General features: G+C 50.8%; 1 protein-coding gene across 1 annotated transcript in view; it reads right to left on the reverse strand.

Moving 5' to 3' along the window:
• Positions 1-19,234, reverse strand: part of igf1ra (insulin-like growth factor 1a receptor) — a 244,505-nt gene that overhangs the window by 54,774 nt on the left and 170,497 nt on the right. Inside the window, exons 4-10 of the mRNA XM_060853643.1 lie at positions 17,575-17,717; positions 16,291-16,435; positions 11,820-12,034; positions 10,337-10,463; positions 7,261-7,499; positions 6,122-6,289; positions 4,700-4,907 (exon numbers count right to left, since the gene is read on the reverse strand). Of these exons, the coding sequence (XP_060709626.1) occupies positions 4,700-4,907; positions 6,122-6,289; positions 7,261-7,499; positions 10,337-10,463; positions 11,820-12,034; positions 16,291-16,435; positions 17,575-17,717 (1,245 nt within the window). The remainder of the gene's footprint in view (positions 1-4,699; positions 4,908-6,121; positions 6,290-7,260; positions 7,500-10,336; positions 10,464-11,819; positions 12,035-16,290; positions 16,436-17,574; positions 17,718-19,234) is intronic.

The following is a 19,234-nucleotide window of genomic DNA, read 5'->3' on the forward strand; positions in this document are numbered from 1 at the left end:
CTATCCCCCGCCTCCTCCCACCAGGAACATACTCATCTCCCCCTTACCCCCTCCCTAACCGGGAACACATTTCCCCCCTCCCCAACCAGGAACACAATCTCCCCTCTCCCCTCCCCAACCGGGAACACCCTCCCTCCCACACCCCCCTCCCCAACCGGGAACACACTCCCCCCTCCCCAACCGGGAACACACTCCCCCCTCCCCAACCGGGAACACAATCTCCCCTCTCCCCTCCCCAACCGGGAGCACCCTCCCTCCCACACCCCCCTCCCCAACCGGGAGCACCCTCCCTCCCACACCCCCCTCCCCAACCGGGAACACACTCCCCCCTCCCACACCCCCCTCCCCAACCGGGAACACAATCTCCCCTCTCCCCTCCCCAACCGGGAACACCCTCCCTCCCACACCCCCCTCCCCAACCGGGAACACCCTCCCTCCCACACCCCCCTCCCCAACCGGGAGCACCCTCCCTCCCACACCCCCCTCCCCAACCGGGAGCACCCTCCCTCCCACACCCCCCTCCCCAACCGGGAACACCCTCCCTCCCACACCCCCCACCCCAACCGGGGACACACTCCCCCCTCCCCAACCAGGAACACACTCCCTCCCAAACCTCCCCAACCGGGAACACAATTTCCCCTCTCCCCTCCCCAACCGGGAACACCCTCCCTCCCACACCCCCCACCCCAACCGGGGACACACTCCCCCTTCCCCAACCAGGAACACACTCCCTCCCAAACCTCCCCAACCGGGAACACAATCTCCCCTCTCCCCTCCCCAACTGGGAACACCCTCCATCCCACACCCCCCCCCCCTCCCCAACCGGGAACACACTCCCTCCCACATCCCCCTCCCCCAACCGGGAACACACTCCCCCCTCCCCAACCGGGAACACCCTCCCTCCCCAACCGGGAACACCCTCCATCCCCCCCCCCCCCCCCCCCCCCCCCCCCCCCCCGGAACACACCCCCCCACCCCCCCCCCCCCCCCCCCCCCCCCCCCCACAAATCGGGAACACAGTCCTCCAAGCCCAGGACAAAACCCACCATCAGACGCACTGAAGCCACTGAGCTGTCCCTAAGAGGGTGAGTGGGTTAAAGTTAGCAACAGTGAATGAAGAGGCACCAAAGTAAAGGGGGCAGGAGTGGGGGAGCTCCGGGGACAGGAGGGCACACACAGCTCTGCTGCTGATTGAGCTGAGGCAGCTGTAATCGCGGCTTACTCTCCCCTGAAGCAGCGTTCTGGGGGAGGCTGCAATCGCTGCTTAAACACAAGGCACTCCTTCTCCCTCACACAGACTCCAAGCCCCTGTTTTGCTCAACAGCACATTGCTCAGATTTTAGTCACATTTGGAAAGTGTCAGGGGACTATGAACTGGCACCAAACACTAACTGTTTTTTTCAGATAGGTGAATTAAAGGGAGGAGCTGCTACAGGTCGCGTTGCTCTGCTGTGTGACTGTTGACCCAGTGCAGGATATGAATGTATTCCAACACTGTCTAACTTGACTAAGGACTTCAATCCCTCTCTCAGCACGGACATCCTGTATTGGCAGAAAACACACAGGAGTCACTGGCACAAGCAGCGCCTCAGTCAAGTGCTTTAAATCTTTCTAGCAAGTGCGCAACCCAAGAACACACTTAACAGAATCAAACGTAAAAGGCTGCAGATGCTCAAGTTCTGAAATACAAATGACAAGAGCTGGAGAAACTCAACAGGTCTGGCCACGTCTGTGCAGAGAGAAATAGATTTGACTTTTCGTCAGACTGAACATGAAATGTTGACTCTGTTTCTCCCTCCACAGTGCTGCCAGACCTGCTGTGTTCCACCAGCAACAGTCGCTTTTGTTTCACACTGGACTACACAGCCAGGGTAACAAAAATACTGTCAGTGTTTCCCCTGTAGCTAATGTTAAGCCCCTCACCAGTCCCCACCGTTAATAACAAAAGTGCACATCCTCTCAACTGGGGATGATTGTATTAAATGGAGAACTCTTGTCAGGACCCATTGACCCCAGGCTACACAAAAGATGCAAACTTCAGTGAGACTCCTTTGACTAAATTTGCTTGGCCACTGAACCGACCTGGGCCTTGTTTGATCCATGGGAGGGAGGGGTGGGTGGGGGAATGAGAGAAAAATGTGCTCCAAAGTAAACTGCTGGAGGGAACTGAGCCATGATTCCAGCCATACACGGGATCGGTTACTCTCACACACTGGATCTGTGCCCCACACTCTCCAATCTCTCTCACACACACACACACACAGGATTCATCTCTCTTTCACACAGGATCCGTCACACACCCAGGATTCATCAGTCTGTCAGTCAGTCTCTCTCTCTCTCTCTCACTCACACACACACACACACACACACACACACACACACACACACACACAAAGATCGGTCCGTCTCGCGCGCTCTCACACACAAGATCCGTCCGTCTCGCTCTCACACACAGGATCTGTCCATCTCTCTCCCTGTCACACACAGGATCTGTCCATCTCTCTCCCTGTCACACACAGGATCTGTCCATCTCTCTCCCTGTCACACACAAGATCCGTCCGTCTCGCTCTCACACACAGGATCTGTCCATCTCTCTCCCTGTCACACACAGGATCTGTCGGTCTTTCTATCTCCGTCTCTCTTTCTCCCTCTCACACAGGATCTGTCCGTCTCTCTCTCTCCCTCTCACACAGGATCTGTCCGTCTCTCTCTCTCCCTCTCACACAGGATCTGTCCGTCTCTATCTCTCTCCCTCTCACACAGGATCTGTCCGTCTCTCTCTCTCTCCCTCTCACACAGGATCTGTCCGTCTCTCTCTCTCCCTCTCACACAGGATCTGTCCATCTCTCTCTCTCCCTCTCACACAGGATCTGTCCGTCTCTATCTCTCTTCCTCATACAGGATCTGTCCGTCTCTCCCTCTCACACAGGATCTCTCGATCACATCCTGCTTCTGAAAAGCTCAGCTTTAACTCGTCTGTTAAGTTTCCAGGATTGAGCCAGCACAAGGTAGCCTCAGCGCCAACAGGTTCAGGAGCTGCTGAGCAGTCACTCACTCAACCGTGAACACTTGTGAATCATTAAGGTGAAGGTTTATGTTGCCTGGTACCTAATATCCTTGGGTAAGACAGAAGTGAGCATCTGTGTCAATGTTAGCAGCAGGGTACAGGAGCAGAGAGCAGTCAGAGAACAAACTGAGAATTGTTGTAAAGACGAGACTTAACATGTCCCCGGATCCCAAATCATCGACTTGAGCATTATCAACAACAACAACAAAGACAGAAGGTGCTGGAAAAGCTCAGCAGGTCTGGCAGCATCTGTGAAGAGAAATCAGAGTTAACGTTTCGGGTTGAGTGACCCTTCATCAGAGCTCAGCGCTCTGAGGAAGGGTCAATGGACCAAAAACGTTAACTCTGATTTCTCTCCACAGATGCTGCCAGACCTGCTGAGCTTTTCCAGCAAACTCCACTTTTGTTTCTGATTGACAGCATCTGCAGTTAGGTCGGTTTTTGCCTTGGTCAGTACATTCTTTTTCCTGAGAGGCGCTCATCCACATTTCCTGAAAGGTCAGCCCTGAATAAATGCACACACCGGTCTCAAACCTGACAACCAGGACTGTGCTCCCACAACCTACTGCACAGCGACCGGTGGGACTCTGTGCCCAGGTGACACCACCAGGCTAGCTGCAGGAAAACAGCTTCAGAAACACATGTACTCTGGACTGCTCCCCAACATCACCACCAGCCCTCTCCCCGATGGCTCAGGGACAGGGTCTTTACTTCCCAACTGGCCAAGTCAAGCTCCCGACATGAGCTACTTCCTCCAACCACAGAGTTAACATTTCTTGACCAAAAAATCCTCTGGCACAATGGGAAGGCATTCTGTGAAATTCTCTCATTTCCTTGCACTGAAACCTCAGGATATTTTTCTTTCTTTATTCATTCACAACATGAGGGCATCACTGTCTAAGCCAGCATTTATCGCCCATCCCTAATTGCCCATTGCTGTGGGTCTGGAGTCACATGTAGGCCAGACCAGGTAAGGATGGCTGTTTCCTTCTCTCAAGGGCATTAGTGAAACAGATGGGTTTTTCCCAACCAATGACAATGGTTTCATGGTCATCATTAGATGGTGGCTCAATTGTTAGCATTGCTGCCTCACAGCGCCAGGGACCCTGGTTCGATTCCACCCTTGAGCAACTGTCTGTGTGGAGTTTGCACATTCTCCACGGGTTTCCTCTGGGTGCTCCGGTTTCCTCCCACAGTCCAAAGATGTGCTGGTTAGGTGAACTGGTCATACTAAATTGTCCATAGTGTCCAGAGATGTGTAGTTTAGGTGCATTAGTCAGGGGTAAATGTAGAGTAATAGGGCAGGGGAATGAATCTGGGTGGGTTACTCTTTGGAGGGTCAGTGTGGACTTGTTGGGCCAAATGGCCTATTTCCACACTGTAGGGAATCTATGATTACACTGCTAATTCCACATTTTTCAAATTGAATTCAAACTCCACCATCTGACATAGGGGGGATTCGAACCTGGGTCCCCAGAGGATGTCTGGGTTAACAGTTCAGCAATAATACCACTAAGCCATCTGCCTCCCCTCTTCCCCAAATCCTGTACTGGAACTGTTTACCGTGACGTGGGAAAGGAGTCTGAAGGGTCGCTGTACACGCGGCTTGTTACCTAGGCGCGGGCAACTTACCTCGGCATGAAAATGGAGTTGTGCAGGAAGTTCTCAAATGACTTCTGAAACATGACTTCCTCTGCCTCTGCCTTCAGCTCGTCTGGGGATTTCGGACAGGTACAGCACTGCCCGTGCTCCGTTTTCCCAGACTGCTTGGAGTCGGCATCGCCCTCCCCCTCCAAATCGATGGCCCCAGTTGCTGAGATCCTGGTGGGCAACTTCATACCTGGAAGAAAATGGCAGCTGTAGAGAGAGAGCCGTTCACACTGTGCTGAGACATCAGACACTTCCAGCAAACAAACTTCACCGCCCTCCTTTAACTTTCCTTCTGCCGGACTCTGGGGTCTTTCAATGCCTTCCCATGGAAACCCATACCCTTCCTAATGGGTCTACCTACACCAGCTCAAGGAGACAGCTCCCACCACCTTCTCCAGGGGCTATTAGGGGCAGGCAATCAATGCTAGACCAGCCAATGATGCCCACCCCCTCCACAAATGAGCAAGAGCAAAATCGGAATTTTTTAAAACCTCTTTCACAGGACATGGGCATCACTGGCAAGGGGCAGCCCTAACTGCCCTCAAACTGAGGGACTTGCAGTTAAGGGTCAACCTCATCGCTGGAGTCACCTATTGGCAGGACCCAGTAAGGATGGCAGATTCCCTTGCCATCAAGGACCTTAGTGAACAATCGATGATAGCTTCACAGTCACCACAGTGGGGTTGGTTTGCTCAGTTGGTTGGTCAGCTGGTTTGTTTTAGAGGGTCTAACAGTGAGCATTCAATTCCCGCTCCAGCTGAGGTTTATCATGAAGGACTCTTCTTCTCAACCTTCCCCCTTGCCTGAGGTGCAGTGACCCTCAGGTTAAACTGAGTCGTCTCTCATGAATGAGAGGAGCCCCATGGTCTGGGGAGGTCTATGGGCGCCATTGATGAAACTACCTTTAGATTTCAGATTTATTCATTGAGGCCTGGTTCCCAGGACATGAACCTGGCTCTCTGGGTTATCTGTCCAGTGACACTTCCACTGCCACACTGGCCCTCTGTTCCTCAGCAAAAAAAAAAGTCACGAGAAAATCAAGGATCAAAAAAACCTCTCAAAATTCTGATTGAGCAAACAGAACAGAAACCAACTGCACTGGTCGCTGAGTCACTATCAGAAGGCAGAGATTCCAAATTGGTATCGAAGGAGCACAGACTGAGGTTGGGAGAAATCTCATTACATATTCTAGCAGAGAAGCAGATCCAATATGTTAAAACGGAAACAGTTCATGATGTTAAAAAGAAAAAGATCTGGAAAATGGCACTGGGGTTAGATAGCACTATCAGAGAGCCAGTACAGACCTGAGGAATGAATGGTCCCCAGCAACATTGTGAAAAGTTCCCTGACTTTGCAATGTGAAGCTGCCACCCTCCCCGCCTCCCTCCCCTTGGGCTCAGTTACCTTTGTGGCAGTAGTCATGCTTATAGAGCTCTGTGTCCTCTGGCTGCTGCTGCCAACGCACCAGGTAGTAGGTGATGTTACCGTTTGAAAAGGCAGGGGACTTCCACCTTACGACCAGCTGAGATGAGGAGTTAGACATAGACAGCACATCGAGGGGGACTGAAGGCACTGGGGTGACAGAAAACCATTAGAATGCCATTAGACACTGTCACCACTGCCTGGTGGGACTAGGCCAGAGGTGATTGAGGTACATTATTGCCACCCCATTCTCCTTTCTGGATTGTCTTTTTTTCAAATCAACAGTTCAGAGATGTTATGACACCGCTCCGGAGAGGTCGGACTGGAACCCAGCTCTACGATTTCCCTGGGAGCTGCATGGCGTTCTATATATCGCCCACCCTGAAGTCTTACTGACCTCACAATCTGAGGGAGCTGTGTGCCTGTCACACTACGCTGTGCAAACAAGGGGCACCCGTAGGTCAGCCACAGTGTGGGTGATAGGGTTCACTTCCCTGAAGAACATCGCAGAACCACTGAGGCCCACGTGGTGCACGAAGACCAGCACAGCCTAGTTGGGCTGAAGGGCCTGTCTTTGTAATTTGGAACCAATGCAACCCACTGGGCTCCGTTACAAAATTCAGACCCTGCCTTTAGATTAGATTAGATTAGATTAGAGTGTGGAAACAGGCCCTTCGGCCCAACAAGTCCACACCGACTCATCGAAGCGCAACCCACCCATACCCCTACATTTACCCCTTACCTAACACTACGAGCAATTTAGCATGGCCAATTCACCTGACCTGCACATCTTTGGACTGTGGGAGGAAACCGGAGCACCCGGAGGAAACCCACGCAGACACGGGGAGAACGTGCAAACTCCACACAGTCAGTCGCCTGAGGCGGGAATTGAACCCGAGTCTCAGGCGCTGTGAGGCAGCAGTGCTAACCACTGTGCCACCGTGCCGCCCATAACTTCATTGAATTCAATTCAACAATTTCCAACATAGCAAGATAGCCATCTGTGCTGCCAGTCTTCTGGAACCACAACCTGTCTACAACGACAACCAGGACTCTCAGAGGGGAAAATGATGAAGCTTATTTGGAGGAGATTGCAGGTATAATGACCCAAAGACTGGTACCTGAGGCATTTGTCTTCATGTAGATGATCTCACTCTTTGCCCCATGGTTGCGGCCATCTTCTGAGGTGGCGAGTGTGATTGCCTTCACAAAAATGGCGTACTGGGTCCAGGGCTTCAGATTTGTCAAATACACCCCGGGCTCTTGGGTCTTGCTATGGGGAAGGTCAACGTCAACCATGCTCCAGCTGTTGGAGCCACATGCGTCCTGCCCATCATACTCTGTCAAATTTTGAAAGGGTCTTGAGGGGAAAGGAAACATAAATGGAATTATCACACAGAGATGCAACCATGAAACACAGCCAAGATCCCACCATATCTTTGTTGCTTTTCCCTTCCTGAATTCCATTAGCAGGTCCAAGGTTACAGGGTAAGTCTCCTCTGTCACACATTACAAGTGCTCTGCAGATAGACAGTTGCTGCTGTAAATGTTGGCGCACTTGGCTCTCCAGGACAGGGAATTAGCAAGCACCAAGATGTCTCACTTCTGTTCATCTTCCATTGACTTCGACTGGAAGTCAGTCCATCGTACGGGTCACTGGTGAAGCCACTTTTGGAATACTGCATTCAATTCTGGTCTCCCTGCTATATGAAAGATGCCATTAAAGTTGAAAGGGTTCAGAAAAGATCGACAAAGATGTTGCCGAGATTGGGAACGTGCTTGGAAATCGTCCAAGGAAGGAGATGCTGTCACCGTGAAGCCTTTCGTAGTGGAATGGCCGCTGTCACATAAGTTATGACAACTTGCCTGAGCTGGGGAAGGGATATTGGCTTAATGGAGGGGGAATGGTTCACAACGGCTGGGAACTGATTTTATTTTTTCACAGGATGGAAGAGTCGTTGACTAGGCCACCGCTTACTGCCGTATCCTAACTGTCTCCATCAAGCCACCTCCTTAAACCACTGTCCTCCCTCCAGTGTCGATCGAGTCAACATTGTTAAGAAAGGAGCTCCTGTTTCAGGGAGGGTCAATATATTTCCAAGTCAGCGTGGTGAGTGGCTCACCCAACAGGAGGGATGTGGTGTGAGCCTGTATCTGCTGCCCTTGTCCTTGTAGTGCTGTATACAATAGCAAGGTTATTATTAAACTAGAAAAGGTGCAAAACAGATTTACAGAGGAACCTCGATTATCTGAATGAGATGGGTGGGCAATATTTCGTTCGGATAATTCATTATTCCGTTAATTGATTTCCTTTGGGGCTCGGGGTTTTCTGTGAAGTCTGCTCCCAGATCAGGAGACTAGTCAGCAGCACACTGTGCGCTGGCCCCTGGACCCCCCAACACCATGTGTGTGTCTGTCTGTCTGTGTGTGTGTCAGTGTGGGGTGGGGGGGGGGGGGGTGTCTGTGTGGGGGTGTATGCCTGTCTGTGTGTGCGGGGGAGGGGTATGTCGGTGTGGGAGTGTGTGTCTGTGTGGGTGCGTGTGTGTGTTCCTGTGTGTGTGTGTGTGTGTGTGTGTGTGTGTGTGTGTGTGTGGGGAGGTGCGTGTCGGTGCGGGGGGGTGTGGCTGTGTGTGTGTGGAGGGCGGGAGGTCAGTCGTTTAGACACGGTTCCTAGACTGTCCAGGACTGTTCTCCGCTGCATCTCGGCAAGCCGAGTTTGGTTTTAATCATTGTACCTGTAAACAAAAGACACAATCAGGGTTGAAACAGCTCCTTGACGTAACGTTTCTATCGGGACCTTGAGATCCCCTTCGGATCAGGAGAAAGCGAGGACTGCAGATGCTGGAGATCAGAGCTGAAAATGTGTTGCTAGAAAAGCACAGCAGGTCAGGCAACATCGAAGGAGCAGGAGAATCGACGTTTCGGGCATGACCCTCCTCATTCCTGAAGAAGGGCTCATGCCCGAAACGTCGATTCTCCTGCTCCTTGGATGCTGCCTGACCTGCTGTGCTTTTCCAGCAACACATTTTCATCCCCTTCGGATAATCCAATGTTCGAATAATCGAGGTTCCTCTGTACCGAGACTGGAGGGATCGAGTTATAGGGACAGGCTAAATAGGCTGGGATCTTTTTTCCCCTGGAGCGTTGGCGGCTGAGGGGTGACCTTATTGAGGTTTATAAAATCACGAGGGGCATGGATAGGGTAAATAGACAAGGTCTTGGCCCCAGGGGAGGACAGTCCAAAACTAGAGGGCACAAGTTTAAAGTGAGAGGGGCAAGATATAAAAGGGACCTAAGGGGCACCTTTTTCACACAGAGGGTGGCACGTGTATGGAATGAGCTGCTGGAGGAAGTAGTAGAGGTGAGTAAAGTTAGAATATCTAACAGATATTTGGACAGGTATATCGATAGGAAAGATTTAGAGGGATATGGGCCAAACACAAGCAAGTGGGACTAGCTTGGCTCAGAAAACCTTGCAGGTATGGGTGAGTCGGGCCGAAGGGCGTGTTTCTGTGCTGTGTACCTCTATGACCCGAAGTCTCAGGGTTGGTGAAGACAGCGCAATGTGTAGCTGCAGTGCATCATGCTGCACCCCGCTGTGGGGTAGGGGTGGGGGTGGGGTGCTGATGGGATCAGTGGGCTGCTTTACCCCGGATGGTGACCAGTTTCTGTTCATGAGTGTAGCTGGAGTTGCACCCATTCAGGCCACTGGGGAGGATTCCATCGCTACCCCCATCCCATCGCTACCCCCATCCCATCCCCCCCCCCCCCGCCCCCCCCCCCGCCCCCCCCCGCCCCCCCCCCCCGCCCCCGCCCCGCCCCCCCCGCCCCCCCCGCCCCCCCCCGCCCCCCCCCGCCCCCCCCCCAACAGAGCATCTCCACCCTCTCAGAAGCTCAAATGTGACAACACTTATCAAACACAATGTGGGAATTACCCCTCAATTTTCTTCCAAACTTCATGTCTGGACAGTAGAAGACTAGAGCCGTGCACATTTAAGATGCCAAGGCGAAATTCCGGAAACTGGGATTGGAATAGTTGCGGGGTTGTTTCCGACCAGTACAGACTCAATGAGCTGAAGGTCTTTTTTCTGTGCTAAAGACCTGTCTGACTGAATGCCTAAGCACTGCATCACCTGCCAAGCCCAGCTTTGACATCAGAGACATATGTGCAGATGTAGCCAATAACCAGAGACTTACGCCTCCTTGTAGTAGACAATAAAGCTGATGAGGTCCCTGTAATCGGGAGGCCGATATCGCTCCCATTTCAGTAGTATCCTGTTCTTTGCTGTAGAATTGGCCGTGAACTTCAAGATGTGACTTTCACCTAGATAACAAAAACAAAACAAAGATAAGTTTGTAAATGACAATTTGCACAGACCTCCCGGGCTCTGGCACCAATGTCCTGCAATCGTATAAAAATTTCTAGAATCCACTGCCAATAAGGCTAGCGGACGTAGTTTCACTAACTAGGCCCAAAGCGGAACCAAACTAAACTAACTGCATGTGCAGGAGAGAGAACAAGACTAACTGAATTGCTTCATCAAGAATGGATAAGGCCATGATGGGCTGAATGGCCTCTCCCTGCTTGCTACAGTTTAGTGTCGGTAAATACGGAATTGCACTGTCACTTGCATTTTTCATAATGAAAAGACCTCCCCTCCTCAATGAAACAGTTTCCTGAACCTGCCACACGTTTGGGAGGGGGGTGGGGGGTGGGTGGGAGTTGGGCTAGAGGCAAGTTAATCAGGGGATCGTGAATCAAAGGAAAACTTTGACATCTGATCCAGCTCTCTGACATCCTGTCACTACCATGGACCAATACAAACTGTAATAACAAGGAGTTCTGTTCCCCAGTGAAATTATATTTTCTTTTTAATCATTCAAGCATTTATGGGCATCGTTAGCTCAGCCCACATTTACTGCCCATCCCCAACTGACCAGAGACAACTTCAGAGTCAACCACATAGCTGTGGGTCTGGAGTCACATGTAGGCCACACCAAGTATACATGGCAGCTTCCTCCCCTAAAGGGGATGAGTGAACCAGATGGGTTTACCTGTCAATGGTTTCAAGGTCATCACTAGACTCGTAATTCAAGAAACTTCTATTGAATTCAAATTCCACCATCTACTGTGGTGGGATTTGAACCCAGGTCCCCACATTATCTGGGTCTCTGAATTAATAATCTAGAGACGATAATACCATGAGATCATCAACTCCCCCAAACTTGGTCCAAGCGACTGAAATAATCTCTCAAACAGACCTCACTCTACCAACATAATCTTGTGGTGTTCCCCCTCTCAGGCACAGAAAAACGAAGAGGAGGTTACAGACACAAAACTTTGGGGCAGTATCTTTGATTCTCGTTGTGGTATCAAAGCAGATTAACCAGAAGACCAGCCCACACCATCCGCTGGCCCACAACTGTGCTCAGTATCCCTTGTTCTGGGGGTGGGAGGGGGTCTCTGCCCACATTTACAGTCCAATGTTCAGGATCTCCTAACATTTGCCGCTGGGCTTACAGACAAAAGAAGGGCGTAGACTCTTAAAGGAGGAGGATAACTGAGAGCAACACCTTCACATAAGGTGGGAGAAGGGAGCTTAGCTATCGCAGCCCCCAACCCGCCCAGCGACCACCCCCCCGCACCCTTCGAGTCGGTAGCCAGCTCCAGTGAACTCACAGGATGCTCTGTCTCCATTAGTCCTCTGCTCCATATCAGCACTGCCCTGTCGCCCTTTCACACCAGCCACCTCCACCATGCGGTAAATCTCAGATACGCAGAGCTTGGGGTTGAAGGCGAAGTAGATTTTCCCCTGTTTGATGGTGAGGTTGTGACGGCTCCAGTCCCACAGCTGCTGAAGGTTCTGGTTGTCCAACACGTAGAAAGAATAGTTCCTGCTCATTTCAACAAGACAAAGCTGGTGAGTAAAACACATGTCCATTTGGAAAGGGAGCTGCTTTAAAGAGTTCAACAAAGGTGCAGTAATATTTAGACACAAGTGTTCTCTCTGCACTCAACAATGGATTGTAAAGGAGTCACCTTCTAGGCAGCAGTGTCTATATACCAGCCACTTACCAATCCAGCCTGACGGTAACATTTTGGGAGCTCTGTACCATGTCATGCTACATACACTGGGGATGAAGATAGCCCTGAATCAGCAGCCTCCAACAGTGTTCAGCTACGGGGTCATCTAGGGTTCAGCAAGGTAACACTCCCGCCCTGGGGCTTCGAGAGCTCATTCCAGAGACTTGAGCACAAAAGTCCAGGCTGACACTCCAGAGTCAGAACCACAGGAGCACCACACTGTCAGAGGGTCAGCGCTGAGGGAAGGGCAACTTTTTCCACACAGAGGGTGCTGCGGGTACGGAATGAGCTGCCAGAGAAAGGCTGGTACAGTTACAACATTTAGAAGGCATCTGGACAGGTACATGAATAGGGACGGTTTAGCCGGCTATGGACCAAGCAAGTGGGACTAGTTTAGTTCGGGAAACTTGGTCGGCACAGATGAGTTGGACCGAAGGGCCTGTTCCCTTCCTCTATAACAGGAGGGGAAGATGCCAAAGCTGGTTGGAAACACACCTGAGAGCACGTCCACCACATTTATTGCAAACACATCAGGTCCTCAAGAAATAGAGTGGAAGGGCCAGTGTGGTTTCGGGTGGAGATCACTCTATAGAGCCCTGGGGGAACACCTTTGAATGGACTGTGGTCTCCTATCACATACTCAAACAAACTCTAACAAGGCTTTCTCGAAGAGCTATTCTCAGCACATGTTTTGTTTCCTGGCCCAGACCAGTATAGCTCTGTGACCACTGGGCTGTGTCAGTAAGACACATGATACCAAGCAATTCACAACAAACTGGATGGATAGTCAGTCCAACGTGACCTTTCCCATGACCCCACTGCTCGAAGTCAAAGGCCTCCCTGTACAAAGTTCCTCGTTTGCTTCCGAGTTTAAAGAACTACCCCTCCAGCAATTAGTGCTTTCACCATCTAAAACCGAGCGTTAATTTTGGACACAGGTTAGTTTTAGGGAGGAAACAAAGGGAGACATTTAATTACCCTGCTCTGTGAAGTTACAGAAATATTTGTACTTCTCCGTATTTAACCTATTCCCAGCTCTGGATTTGCTTATCCGTGCCTGTCCTTTACTAGGAAATTTTATTTGTGTTTTCTGAATGTTATCTTGAACTTATTTCACAGCAGGTCCAGCTCTGTAAGACACAGCAGCAGGGGGAGAACATTCAGCCCATGAGTCTGCTCCACCATTCAATGAGAACAGAGCTGATCTAATAATGATCAAAACTTCTCTTGAAATCTTTTACAATCAATAGATTACTTCTGAACGAGACAGACAGAAGGCGGCCATTCAGCCCCTCATAAACCTGCTCTGCTATTCAATTAGACTGTGGTTGCTTTGATACCCTAATGCCACCTATTCCGTGCTATTCCTAGTGGGAGAGACTGGAATGAGGGGATAGTTCAAAGGCAAGACGTCTTGTACTTCAGGTGAAGATGAGGGGAATTCTATTCTCTCCAGAGGTTCAGAGCCCTCAGAAATCTCTTCTGCTGACAGCATTGGAAGGAGAGTCACTGAACGAGTATAAGGCTGAGGTAGATAGTCTCCTGAGAAACAATGGAGCGAGAATGTTTGCGAGGGGAGGCGAGAACTTGAGAGTTGATCAGCCATGATATTACGGAGGGCCAGAACAGGTTCAGGGGGCCGAATGGCCTGCTCCTAATTTACATCTACCTTCAAGAACCTTAGTACCTTTGCCAAAAAATAAACATTATTTTCAGATCGAGAAATATTCAATTTCTTTTCTTGAACAGCAGAGCCTTTTGGAAGGATGTGTTCCAGGCTTCTACAGTGTGTGGAGAATTGCTCCGTGCCATCACCCCTGACTGCCCCAGCTCTGGGCTGGGACATGACTCGCACCTTCCAGCCTCCCTCACCCCCACACCGCGTCCTGATAGAGAAGCCAGTTTCCAACTCCATTACCGAAACAGAAACACCTCAATCAGATTGCTCCTTAATTTGCAACACTCAGTGCATATCAGGTGTAGTGCGTGCAATTTGTCCGGCGATGGGGGGGATTGCTAAAGATTAAACCCCACTAATGCAGGAAAATGGTTTTGAGATGACAGTTCAGCCGTAAACCTGCTCGAATAGCAGGGCAGGCTAGAGGGGCCGAGTGGCGTACTCCTGATCCTCTTCCCTACCCTCCTCATAATATAACCCCTGCATAATTCTGAACATAGAACATAGAAAAATACAGCGCAGTACAGGCCCTTCGGCCCTCGATGTTGCGCCGATCCAAGCCCACCTAACCTACACTAGCCCACTTTCCTCCATATGCCTATCCAATGTTGTGGTTCTGTTTGCCGAGCTGGAAGTTTTTGTTGCATACAAGGACTGCACAAAACACTATATAGGACAAACAGGAAGACAGCTAACAATCCGCATACATGAACATCAACTAGCCACGAAACGACACGACCAGCTATCCCTAGTAGCCACACACACAGACAACAAGCAACATGAATTCGATTGGGACAACACCACTATCATAGGGCAAGCCAGACAGAGAACAGCCAGGGAATTCCTAGAGGTATGGCATTCATCCACAAACTCCATCAACAAACACATCGACCTGGACCCAATATACCAACCACTACAGCGGACAGCTGAAACTGACACCCGGAAGCGGCAAGGACAGACCACTATAAATACTGGAAGAAACATCAAAGAAGCGCTTCACAGGAGGCTCCAAAGCACTGATGATGTCGCCTAGCCAGGGGACGAAACGTTTGCAACAAAAACTTCCAGCTCGGCAAACAGAACCACAACGAGCACCCGAGCTACAAATTTTCGCACAAACCTTGAATGCCTATCCAATGCCTGTTTAAATGCCCATAAAGAGGGAGAGTCCACCACTGCTACTGGCAGGGCATTTCATGAACTCACGACTCGCTGAGTAAAGAATCTACCCCTAACATCTGTCCTATACTTACCACCCCTTAAGATATACAGACAAACAGAGTCACCAACCTGCAGAGAGGAAAGGTCTGCACACAGCAGTGTGATAAAATGACCAAACCACCGATCATTGGGTGAGATGTTTGAGGGATCCATGATGACTAGGAGGTGAATACTGAAAGGGCGTTCAGGGCGGAGGAACTACTGGCCGGGAGCTTTGGAGAATGGTTCATGCCTTACCTTAGGGACCCAGTCAAGGTCACTGCAACAGGTAATGTTATGCTAAGACTACAATGGTGGTTATTAAAATTCCCTACTAAACGAGCTGAAAACATTCAGGTGCCAAACAGGTTGAGCGCTGTACAGCTCCATTTGCATTACAATGGCACGCAAGGTGATAGTCTGATCAAATCATGTTAGTTTTGGTCACATTGCTAGAGGGATACATGTTGACTAAGACTTAAAAGTTAAAGAGTCATACGGCACTGAAACAAACCCTTTGGTCCAACCCGTCCATGCCGAACAGATATCCCTACCCAATGTAATCCATCTACCAGCACCATATCCTTCCAAACCATTCCAAACCCTTCCAATTCATACACCCATCCAGATGTCTTCTAAACGCTGTATTTGTACCAGCCTCCACCACTTCCATACATATACCACCCTCTGCAAGATAATGTCACCCCTTAGGTCATTTATAAATCTTTCTCCTCGCACCCTAAACCTATGCCCTCTAGTTCTGGACTCTCCCACCCCAGAGAAAAGACTTTGTCTATTTACCCTATCCATGTCCTTCATGCTTTTATAAACCTCTATAAGGTCACCCCTCAGCCTCCGATGCTCCAGGGAAAACAGCCCCAGCCTGTTCAGCCTCTCCCTATAGCTCAAACCCCTCTAGCCCTGGCAACACCCTTGTAAGTCTTGGCCGAACCCTTTCGCGATTCACAACATCCTCCCTACAGGAGGGAGGCCAGAATTCCTCAAAACGTGGGGAGAATTTCGAGAGGGCGCTCAGGGCTGAGGGATAGGCAACGTGGAGAGGAGCTGTTGCTGTTAGTTTTAAGGGGTCTCATCAGAGTCAGTGCAGCTGAGACGGAGCGAGGGCAGGCATCCCCCCACCCCCCCCCCCCCCCCCCCCCCTCCCCCCGCCCCCAGTAAGGCACTCACCCTTCCAGCTGATCCTCCCCATTGATGTAACGCAGACTCTTGAAGAAGGAAAGCGAGACCAGGGCGTACGAATGGCGGATTTTCACATACCCCGAAATGGTTTCGATCAGCCCCAGGTTTGCCTCCAACTCTGCTGCGATATTGTCTGGTGGAACAGGAAGCAGAGACCGAAGTTAAGAGCCTCGGCCTTCAGCCACAAAATCGACGGCGAGCTACACTCCTGTACGTTTGGAGTGTCTGGCAGACTATCGCGGCTGAGTAACAGATTGCTTCTGTCAGGGGAAGAACTCTCCAGGTTCAAAAGGGTCCCAAATTAACCCGATTCGGAGCATCCCCATGCAGCAGTGAAATCGCTCCTGCAAAGTGTGGAGGTTAGTTTAGAAACAGAATGAGTTGGCAGTTGGGGATCAGACTTTTCATCGCTCGTCCATCTGTCTCAGACTCACCATGGCCACAGCGATTTTGTGTGTGTGTGTGTGTGTGTGTGTGTGTGTGTGTGTGTGTGTGTGTTGGGGGGGGGGTCAGTATAATGGTCAAATCACTCCACTGGTCACCCAGAGGCTCAGGACAGCGCCATTACAGCATAGGTTCAAGCCTAACCACATCAGCTAATGGAATTTAAACTCAACAAACTAAATGCAGAATAAAGAACTTGTCTCTTTAACAGTGGCTGTCACAATTACCCACTGCAGTGAAATCCCATTGTTTACAAGGGAAGGAAATCTGCCATCCTTACCTGGTCTGGCCTACACGTGACTCCAGACCCACAACAATGTGGTTGACTCTTAACTGCCCTCTGAAATGGCTGAGGACCCCTCTCCGTTCAAGGGTCATGAGGGTCAGGCAAGATATCCTGGCCTTGCCACCCACACCACATGAACGGATACAGCTTTAAAGAGAGGTGCAGGGGCCTAAATCCAGGCAGGTGTGCACTGGGCCGGCTGGGGGAGGTGGTCTCTGTGCGTGTCTTTGTGTGATTCTCAGGCATTAACACTCCAGAAGTGACCCTAACTCAGCAACTAACTAACCAATACAGCCAGAGGTCAGTCTGGATCTGGGATGCTGGAACGCTGGGTCCGGAGACAGTCTGATCCGGGCTCAGCTGCCAAGGCATTCTGACGGTCAGTGTGGGACAGATGGACAACACAGCCACTCGGACGATGAGCAAGAGCCCAAACTGAAAGTGAGACTTTCCAAGAAGGAACCAAGGGAAGAGAAGGGGGCGGGATGGAGTGAGCGCACCTCAGGAACCGAACTCCCCGGAGCGTGTCGGGGTGTACTTACTCCCCCTGCGGATTGTGATGATCAAGTTGCCGTCGATGACCGTGCAGCCTTGCAGGTTCTGGGCCGCGGTGACAGAGTCGATGGTCTTCGTCTTCACTGAGCAGACACTGGGACAGGGACCATCACAAGGCGTGCAGTACATGCTGCGGAAAGGGAGGCAGAAAGAGAACACCAGGTTACCCACTCCCACAACAGCAGCCAAACAGGGTTCGGGTCACACCTTGGAGACAGACCAGCCCTTTCATTACCAACCTCTGGGAGGACCATCACTCACCACCCATTAAAGGGGGGGGGACGGCAGTGTTTAGTTCAAGCTTCTCTTTGGTTGGGAAGATTTGGGAGACGGTAGGGAGAGGGGAGTTGGTGAAGGGAAAGAGACAGAAAGGAGTGGAAGGAGGGTCAGAGAGAGAGGGATGGAGGGAGGGTCAGAGAAGAGGGATGGAGGGAGGGTCAGAGAGAGAGGGATGGAGGGAGGGTCAGAGAGAGAGGGATGGAGGGAGGGTCAGAGAGAGGGAGAGATGGAGGGAGTGTCAGGGGGGTGGGGGGGAGGATCAGAGAGGGGGGGGTTGAAGGGAGGATGAGCGAGAGGGGTGCACAGAGAAAGAGAGAGAAAGTGTGTGTGTCTAAGAGTGAAAAAGGAGGTAAGAGACACAGCCATGATTAGAATTTTGCGGCTGGGCGTCATTAGTTTTGCACCTGCTTCTGGCAACTTATTTATCTCTGGCCAATCAGACTAATCACCAATCCCAGTACAGTGCAGGAACTCCTTCCTGTCAGGACAGTGCGGTAAGTGGGAGCCAGGTGATACCCCAGCCCTCAGCATGGTTCACCAGAGGGGACATTGCTTCCCACCAGGTTGAAGTGCAGAATATAACTGGACATGAACATGAACAGGATGAGTGTCAGGGTTACGGAGTTGCCTGGCCTTTCCAAATACACGTAAATCCCGTCCCTCAGGATCCCCTCCGAATCCAGATTACAGAGGAGGAAGTGCTGGATGTCTTGAAACGCAGAAAAGTGCATAAATCCCCAGGACCTGATCAGGTGTACCCTCGAACTCTGTGGGAAGCTAGGGAAGTGATAACTGGGCCCCTTGCAGATATTTGTATCACCGATAGTCACAGGTGAGGTGTCGGAAGACTGGAGGTGGGTTAACATGGTGCCACTATTTAAGAAGGGTGGTAAGGACAAGCCAGGGAACTATAGACCAGTGAGCCTGACCTCGGTAGTGGGCAAGTTGTTGGAGGGAATCCTGAGGGACAGAATGTACATGTGTTTGGAAAGGCAAGGACTGATTCGGGATAGTCAACATGGCTTTGTGCATGGGAAATCATGTCTCACAAACTTGATTGAGTTTGTAAATAAGTAACAAAGAGGATTGATGAGGACAGAGCAGTAGATGTGATCTATATGGACTTCAATAAGGCACTCGATAAGGTTCCCCATGGGAGACTGATTAGCAAGGTTAGATCTCATTGAATACAGGGAGGACTAGCCATTCGGATACAGAACTGGCTCAAAGGTAGAAGAAAAGGATGGTGGTTGAGGGTTGTTTTTCAGACTGGAGGCCTGTGACCAGTGGAGTGCCACAAGGATCGGTGCTGGGTCCACTACTTTTTGTCATTTACATAAATGATTTGGATGCGAGAAAAGAGGTACA

Source organism: Hemiscyllium ocellatum, chromosome 42, assembly GCF_020745735.1.
Source record: "Hemiscyllium ocellatum isolate sHemOce1 chromosome 42, sHemOce1.pat.X.cur, whole genome shotgun sequence".
Classification (NCBI taxonomy): domain Eukaryota; kingdom Metazoa; phylum Chordata; class Chondrichthyes; order Orectolobiformes; family Hemiscylliidae; genus Hemiscyllium; species Hemiscyllium ocellatum.